At 31.1% G+C, this 9,629-nt stretch overlaps 1 protein-coding gene across 1 annotated transcript; it reads right to left on the bottom strand.

Moving 5' to 3' along the window:
- Window positions 1-2,337: 2,337 nt before the first annotated feature.
- LOC139514215 (bone morphogenetic protein 2-like) lies at window positions 2,338-7,799 on the bottom strand. Its single transcript, XM_071303064.1, has 3 exons — window positions 7,107-7,799; window positions 4,445-4,786; window positions 2,338-3,763 (listed from the first exon to the last, which is right to left on the bottom strand). Exons 1-3 carry the CDS (start codon window positions 7,108-7,110, stop codon window positions 2,880-2,882), a joined length of 1,230 nt encoding a protein of 409 aa, XP_071159165.1. The 5' UTR covers window positions 7,111-7,799; the 3' UTR covers window positions 2,338-2,879.
- Between the last annotated feature and the right edge of the window lie 1,830 nt (window positions 7,800-9,629).

Here is a 9,629-nt window from a genome sequence, read left to right as displayed (position 1 = left end):
ATAAAGATCTTTTAAAAACAAGGTCTAAACAGTTTCGAGAAGTATTTACATTTGTAATACCTTAGCAGGTGGTATAACATTATTAAAATACTTTTGTTCATATTGAATACTTAAAGTCAAATCGTTTTATTGGCACAATTAGGTACTCAGTTGATAAATGTCATCCGTGGAATTCTATGTTTTGTTTGCTTGAATAGGTCCAGTTAAAATGTCACTATTTAATAGATGTTCGGATGAAACAGGTATTCTTGGATGCAGCGAACCTATACAATGAAAGAAAATAACAATATTTATTTGGAACTCTTAAAAACCAGCAACATTTAGTGTGATGATGATTGATGGCTGTTTGACGTCCAGTGGCAAATTAAATGCATATTCAGGTCGAGAACATGTTAGTGTGATATAAATACGAACCCTGCATTGTACAAGACTGACAAACTGTTTTTTTATGCCCCACCTACGATAGTAGAGGGGCATTATGTTTTCTGGTCTGTGCGTCCGTTCGTCCGTCCGTTCGTCCGTCCGTCTGTTCGTCCGTTCGTCCGTTCGTTCGTCCGTCTGTCCCGCTTCAGGTTAAAGTTTTTGGTCAAGGTAGTTTTTGATGAAGTTGAAGTCCAATCAACTTGAAACTTAGTATACATGTGCCCTATGATATGATCTTTCTAATTTAAATGCCAAATTAGAGTTTTGACCCCAATTTTACGGTTCACTGAACATAGAAAATGATAGTGCAAATTTCAGGTTAAAGTTTTTGGTCAAGGTAGTTTTTGATAAAGTAGAAGTCCAATCAACTTGAAACTTAGTATACAAGTTCCCTTTGATAAGATCATTCTAATTTTAATGCCAAATTAGAGAATTTATTCCAATTTCACGGTCCACTAAACATAGAAAATGATAGTGCGAGTGGGGCATCCGTGTACTGTGGACACATTCTTGTTTTTTAATGTTCTAATTCACAAGGTAAAGTCCGCACAACGTAATCCGTATTTTGGATACATTATATTTAATCCAGGCCGGTCAGTAATTGTCTCTATCTGATAAATGACGCTTGATTAACAAATACCAAATGTTGATTTGACCTGACCAAGATTCAAACCCACGACCTCCCGCACTCAAGAAAATTTTAAAAAATCTTAACCATATTTATTTACTAGTTATTGTAAATAACGCATATTTAGACCATATTGTAGGTGTAGAAATACAATTCACTAAATAAATAGAACCGAACTATTAATATTGTCTTGATATGATGATATTAATCGGACAGTGGATTGTTCAAAAACTATCAACGCAAATATTTAGAAGAAGACACTATGAACATATAAACTTTACTGAACTTTGGGAAAAAAACTAATGGGCTGTTGTCCAAATGTTTGCTAGTTTGCTAACAATCCAATATACTAACTGCTTACATACTCCCACCCCCATTAAAGGACAGAACTATGTGCCTTTTGTGTCTTTTGCCTTTTAAATTTCAAGTCTTTTAAACATTCATATAAGGCAAAATGCAAAATAGTACAATCGGAAAGTTATCATATGATTAAGGTCTTGCATTCCTAAAATATTTTTTCAACATAGATAAATTCCATTTCTAGCTTTGTTTCATGCAGGGCCGCTCATACAATTCATAATGAGAAATATCTTATAATTTAAATCGTTTACCATCACAAGTTGTTCCGCCTTCCTCGTAACCATCTAACTGGGATTATGGTTGTGATGGTGTATTTCGTGGTCATTGTTAAAAGGCCTACGAAAATAAATAGATAATTCACTGCTTTTGGTTGTGTGTTCGTTCATTCGGAACAATTATTTTTTTCTTTTTAACTGTTTCATTCGCTTGACTTAAGTATGACCACGTAAATTGTACAAATATAGGTATCTTTATGATCGGTATGTTACCCTATGGTAAAATGGCAGGTATATCGTTGTAGCGTTTGAGATGTGTCCTTCGTGTTTACATGCTTGTTTGCACAATGAGAAATATTGTCTTATTTATGACTAAACCACTTGAAAAAGTTCTTCTCAAATACTCTGTGTGGTTTGCTGTTTATTTTTGTCTGAGTTTCCCATATCCTTCTTCTAATCAACTGATTTTGTGTGCAGATCGTCGACTTCTAAGAGGGACGTCATGTGCAGAATATAAATCAAATCTAAGGGATGTTAATTGCTGGAGTAAAATGAAATCTTCGGTATGGAACACTGGTTTTGTATACGCAAAGTATTTATCCCCCGTTTTACCAATTCAACAAATTGACATCATTTAAAATGTTGAAAAGGCCATATGTACACTTATTGATTTTCAGCATTTATGGAGATATTTATAACACAAACACTTGGTTAGTTTTGACTTTTATATTACCCATAATAAAGTCGTCATTATTTATACAACACTGTATATACAATTGTAACATAAAATACTTTATCGGAGCGCTCAGCTTAAATACGTACAAGAATATCACACTCATTCAAATGTTTTGTGAGAAGATATGAAAATAAACAAACTTTAAAATAAAAAGAAGTAATAATATGATGCTTTTACTAAACAGGTAGTAGATTGGTTTTTTTTTTTATATCGTGTACATAAACAGAGTTGATATCATAATAAATGTATGAATGATAATATGCACATTTCAGCGATTCAAAATGCATCAGGTTTTAGTTTAATCAGCACCATAAATAATAACAATAAATTGCTGAACGCTATGACATTGCTTTTCATGAAATATTTAAGGACTACAAATAAAGTCCATTCTCTCGCTCTTCTTCTTGCATCCTTCGCATTCATGTTTCGTTCACTGATACACACACAGCAATAACATTTCATACAAATAAATAAATATCACATTTAACAAATAAATAACAACCAAGTTCCCCTTTTGTCACCGACATCCACAACCTTCTACGACCATATCTTGATAAGCTTTTAGTACTACTTTGTCATGTTCATCAATGTATAACAATGAAATAGGTGATAGTTCTGTTGGTACACAACACGGTTTAGGAACAGACCGTGGATCTATAGAATGAACTAAGTCTTGCACTATTGCATGATTTGTTGCATTTAAATGATCGGCGTATGGCCAATGACATTCGCCGTCACAGAAAAAAGCGTTATAGCCAGAAGGTGCTACTATCCAGTCATTCCAACCTACTTTATCAAAATCTACATATAAAGGTTTTCTACTACATCCATTTTTAAATTTCTTCTTTTTATTTTTCCTATTTTTTCGTTTCTTTTTCTTTTTCTTCTTATTTCTATTTTTATTTGATGCACGTTTAGTCCGGCTTTGTATTTGATCATTTGAATATGTCACTAATATAGGTCTTTGTGAATGCCACTCTGAATCTGATAATGAAACTGATCTCCGTAAACGCACATGTTTAAAATTTTGAAAGGACGGAGACAGTTTGCTGGAACTAATTCGCACTTCTATTCCATGGTTCTGTTTAGGTGTTTTACGCCATTTTAATACTGCTGGGTGAATGTCAAGGGAAACCCATGTTGCATTCTTAGTTTTTACGTGTTTAACATCTACAAGTCGCGTAACTGGATCAACATTTGTGTTTCCCGGTCGCATAATTTCATACACTTCTATTTTGTGTCTAAGTATTTTTCTTCTTGTAATATTATTAGCACTAATGTGTTTATCCAAAAATACTCTAAGTTCTGCTGCAGTTAACACTTCTTCTTCTGGTATATTAGAGATATTAAATTCCATCCTAACACAGCTATCTTCATTACATGATCCGGAATCAGGTTTATCTACAAAAATTATAATAAATAAATTTATCAAACATCAAACTAAGATATTTTGTGATATGCTAAATTACAATAGTTTTTTTTTTATCAAACTGGGTTATTTCTTGTTTAATGTTACCAAATTTTATTGGAATCTGGTATTTATGAGTTGGCTGATTTTAATGTCTACAAGATGAGCCTTTTCAGTTTAAATTTTAACTCATTCAATATACGTGTAGTAAGTTTATATCTGACTACTCTTCCAGTTATATACTCAAAGACTTCATGCATACAGAATGATTTTTTAAACATATATGTGTGTACTAAATTTGCTGGTTAGAGTAATCCTCTATAGATATAGAGATGTTAAACACTTTAAAATATATTTTACTACAATAGTTTTCATTAAACCAGACAGCTTTTTTCTCTAAATTATGGTCAAACCTTTGTTTTATAATACCACATGTTTAAGTTCTGATGGAGTTGTATTGGGAATCCAGTATTTTTGTATTATCAATGTCAATATGAATAGGTTGAGCATTTAGTCGTCTGAATTTGAAATCATTTAAGGACAACTATTCCAAATATAAAAAAAGAGTGAAATGTATCCATTAACTGAAAAATACTTGAGACAAAGTTGTTTTCCATTTTCACTATATTTCCCCCCATCGAGTCTAACATGTTCTAATGTATTTGAATACATACCTGTGTGTACAAAGCTTCTGATCGTATTAGCACTGGCAGCTTTGCTATTTGCAAACTGTAAATTATTTGACGCTGAGATCTGTTGGTTATACAAGTCTATCATATACTGAGGTATTATAATATCGGAACTTGGCTTTGGTCGGCTCTTCAGTCCAAAGATTTGTAGCAATTTTGATTCAAAATTCTGGATGATATTTTGTTTTTCCTTATCATTATAATTTGATAAGGCTTTGTCCAGTAACGAGTTTCCAGTGTCTGATGAATCAACTGTAACAATTCCGTTTACCAAAACGCAAGCAAGAAACAAAAAGGTCCAGAATCCGCAAATCATGATGAAATTGCCTGAAAAGAAGAAAGTACTAATTAGTTTTGAATCATATGTAAGATAAGATTTTAATTATTTTAAAACCCAAACAATAGGATTACTAACATAACAGAAACGTAAAATAAACATATATGTATATATAAACTGGTTAAATGAAAACCACTTATTTTGGACATTTACGTACTTAGGTTAATAGTAACTAGTGTGACCGCCTACAATTACTAATGTCTACCGCAAGTTCAGTTTGTCTCGCAGGTGAATTCCAATGGTAAATGTCATAAAAATCATGTTTCAACATCAAGTAGATTTTACGCTGAAAATTGTACCTCATTTGATTATTGCATTATAAATCCGGAAGAAATGTTATACCATGTAAATATAATAGTAAACGATTTGCTCACGCAATAGTAAACGCTGATATGTAGGGCATAAAGTGCACTATACTGTTAGCAATACATATTAAGAAATGCAAGTCACCCTTCTTTACATAGAACTACATCTGGTATGTGCAATTCATTAATAGACAATATTGGATACATAAAACTTTTATTTCAAAAAGCATAACCATTTGAGTCGGATTTCTTATTTAGTTTATAAGATAATAACGATGTTAGTTTCAAAGACATATTTGTAATGCAAATAGAACAAGGACCGTTTGACATTATGCTATTTATTTTGAAAAAGGTTAAACACTTTATGTATACATATATATAGAAGCACGTTCCATGCTACTCGAAAAGCGAATAAAACATATCGTCAAACAGGTGGCACAAGATAAAAATGTATATTGCAACTTTCAATAATATGATCAATGAAATTATAGTAAAATAAAACTAAACAAATCGACACTAGTTTTAGAATCTCTAACTTGCAAAGAAAGTGTTTCAAATTCCTATGAATCCAATAAATTTGATTATTTTAAAAGGGCAAAGCGATCTTTATTGACTTAACTTTACTAAAGTTTTATCAGTCTATTATCAGACTGTAGAGTAGAAAGTCGTTTTAGCACCGATCCTCAAATCGACAATAAATGAGTTAAAGTATTACATTGTAATTTAGAAGAAAGATAACGTTGTTAACACTAAATCCTTTCATATCATTGTAAGTTCGGCAAAGGCACCTTATCAATAATCACAAACATCACCAACAACTTCAAAACTTTATATCAAAATTCTACGACCAATAAATTAAGGAAAAATCAGTTTATCTGCACTTTTGAATATGTTTTTCTCAAATCATCAGAACTTCCATCATTCAGCAAAAACGGCATTGCTATTATTTCATAAAATAATGAATACAAAAAGAAACTTAACGCGATAGTTTGGTTTTCCACGTTAACATAATTGATATATTTGTTCGGAGTAATTAATATTTGTCTTCTAAGCCTACAGGTGTGTAAACGACATCTAATTTTGATAGAATCACCATGTCTTTAAAAAGATGAATGAAAAAGATTCAATCAAGTCACCACGGAAGATTTCTTTGACTGATAAAATGTGACACAACAAAGATGGAAAATATGTAGAAAATCAACAAGTTGTAGTTTTATTGGAAGGTAACTGATGGATTGGCCATATGATTTATAACCTTAGGCATACTTGTACTATACAGTACAGACTGGAAAATGAATGACGACTAGGTTGGATTTTATTTTATTAGCAAAAATTTATCATTCATAAAGTATGTTTGATTTTTTGTCAAATTTTTTTCACAGACGAATGACATCATTTACAAGTTATGGTTGGCATTTTATTATTATAGACGACAATGAAATATAAAACACGAAAAAATTTAAAACTGTTATTTCTTTGTCGTGGTTCCGGATAAAGAGGATTTCCCATCGTATTACCAAAGAAGTATTATTATTTTGGAAAATGTTGACATTAAAGTAAATTCAATGAGGCGTTTTTAAACAAGACATATTTAAAATATTTTATGTTATGCTATTCCGCTAGTACAGAATTAAATATTTTACGAGTTCATCAATCAATTTTGATATAAAGTAGTAAAGATCCGATTAAATGCGCTATTTTGTTAAGGCAAATCCTTAAGATTTCTAAAGGAAATGATATTGATGTGTAAACCACAGGTGCCAGGCATTTAAAAATGCAAACAATACAGCCTTTTATAACTAGATCCTTAATTTTCCTTTCATCACCGAAAATAAATATACAAGAATATTAAATCCATTTATTAGATGTGTAGTTTGCATAGTTTAGATTAAACCTACTGCTTCGTTCATTTTACGGTTATAGCTTTACTATACAGATATTTAAGTACCCGACTGCGTTAAGTATTTATAACCCTCATTCTAATGGACAATGTCCTAATACTTACACATCCAATGAATTGGAAGACGTGTTGTCCGTCCATTGGTATGTAGTAATAAATATCCACATACACTAGCATAGCTCACATTGTTTTAAATATGTATCCTGAGAAATTAACTCCTCCGCTAACAAGCTACTTAATAAACAATTCTGAACTTCTTATGTTCTCGCATAATCCATTGTAAAATATTAGATGTCTAATCCAAATACTGATAAGAAAACAATTAGCTCAATTTCGAAAATTATTAATCAATGTTCACTATTTATGCACCAAAATATCATAATTTCCTATAAATATACAATTCTTCTTTAATTACGAACTCAAATACACCATTTAAATCACATTCACAAACTTAAGTTCCGATATGTACAATAGTCATTGATTTACATGTTATAACGGATTAGAAAAAATACTTTTTAATCACACTTATTCAACACAGCAGAACACAACTAAATCTGATTGGCAAGTGGGGGAGGTTACCTTTAGTGTACTACAGAATAGCGGCGCTTGCGCAAAAATATGACAGTCATTTTAAAAAGTTGTGACGTCATGTACAGGTAACCTACTAAGTGGAAACAATATAATTCTGTTTTCTTTTCATAATTACAAAATATGCGTTTCCTTCAATGCTCCAAAAGTAAGCTTATCGCTAAATCAGGGAAGTTTATATGAACAAACGGGTTTAAATGTACACTAAAAAATCGCCGGTTCATTCATAAAATACATCTGCAAAGATACTACGTGTTTTTAGATTTCACTTTTAAATGCCTTCACATTAAATAGATCGTATTTCAAAGACGTTTCAAGGGTTCTTTTAAAAAGATTATGTTTCCACTCAATTGGTTAATCGCTAAAAATTTTGTATTCGTTTACTTTAAAGCTGTTTCGAATTAAATTTGTGTCGTTCAAAATTGTTACCATATCTGTATTTAGAAAGCAATTCGTAATTTACAAAGTTAAATAGATGTATATATATACCTATTGTCTTTCTAAACGGTCTTCAATTTCTTGAATATTTAGCAAATTTGTTCAGCACTATGGAATAATTGTTGTAAAAGAATAATTATAATATTTGAATGATTTGAGGGTATTATATACATTATATTTGTTGTTTCTAGTTTGACATGTCTTATGCTCATTCTCTAGCTCGCTCCATAACTGTACAAATATTTTGGTGGTTTATCAAATCATAATTACCGGGTTACCTTAGATTATAATCTAATTTACCTGTAGATTATAGCTAATTGAAAAGATAAGTACTGTGTTATTGTTTGTTATTACGAGTTATGCTCATAATTCTCAGTTAAGGAGTGGGTATACAGATGTTGTTAGGGCGGGCTATCTGTGTTATCAAAACATCTTGATTGAACCATTCTACAGTTTTTCTTATTAAACTTAAATTTAATGAAGAGTGACCATCTGTTTTGTAATTACCACTCCATGAATCTCATAGATAGATAATTACACAAAAAGGTGTTGATTGTAAATAAAAAAGTTCATTCATTTGTTTAATTACCTTTTTGGTTGTTCCTTTGTAAATCTTTTCATTATTTCAACACCCAAATTGTTTCTTTCTTGCACATATTGGTTTTTTTTTCGTTTGTAAATCTTATCATACGACTGTTTAACATTTTGACGTAGTAATGATAACATAGAAAATGAAAGTCGTTTAAAATTCCAGAATGGTAAAATAGATAAATGACATTGACCTCCCAACCCGCTAAGGAAGTGTCTCATTATTATAGCTGTTTGTATTACTAGTACTATGTATCCAAAATCAATTTAAGGCACGTATTAAGATAGACAAAAATTAAGGGATATTTGTCAAATATTTCTTAAATACCGCTGCCGTTATGTTGACATTGTATGTCATCACAAAATTACTTATCTAACCATTAAGTTAAAACGAAAGGAAAAAAAAAGTTGTTTTTACCAATAATGTTTTGATTAATAGGAGTTTATAATTCATAACAAAATATGTATGATCAATATAACTATCACAAATAAAAAAAAAAAAAGAAAAGAAAAGAAAAGATAACCAGTGCCACCTTAAAATTACCTTGGAAAATTTAGATCTTTTTATTCATTTGACAAAAGAGTGCAATTGGGAACCGTGTCAATTTTATACCATTGTGGCAAAATAACGCTTATATTTTGGCTTCACAGTTAAGTTGTTGTCAAATGCGCTGAAAGAAGTGCGGCATGCATATGATTGTTTATATAGTTAAATTCGTAAATGAGCTTTGATTCCTTGTCTGTGTTATTTTTTTACTTGTCATTTTTGCGTTATCAGCTCTTTAACGTTTGTAGTAGATTTTAGACTTTCAAATGCTGTGTTCTCGAGCATCACTGAAGAGATATCAATTGTAGAAATGCTGTGTTCTCGAGCATCACTGAAGAGATATCAATTGTAGAAATGCTGTGTTCTCGAGCATCACTGAAGAGACATCAATTGTAGAAATGCGCATCTGCTAGCCTGCATATAATTGGAACCGTTAATGTTATGACCACATTGTTTATATTTTTACC

The sequence above is a fragment of the Mytilus edulis genome, chromosome 3, assembly GCF_963676685.1.
Source record: "Mytilus edulis chromosome 3, xbMytEdul2.2, whole genome shotgun sequence".
NCBI classification, from domain to species: Eukaryota; Metazoa; Mollusca; class Bivalvia; order Mytilida; family Mytilidae; genus Mytilus; species Mytilus edulis.
Note: the sequence above shows the minus strand (reverse complement) of the source record. Positions and strands in the feature narration are given on the sequence as shown.

Coding starts and splice junctions, on each gene's coding strand:
- LOC139514215 (XM_071303064.1), bottom strand. Junction 3,764..4,444: donor CAGAAGCTTTGTACACACAG/GTATGTATTCAA, acceptor TAATTTTTGTAG/ATAAACCTGATTCCGGATCA.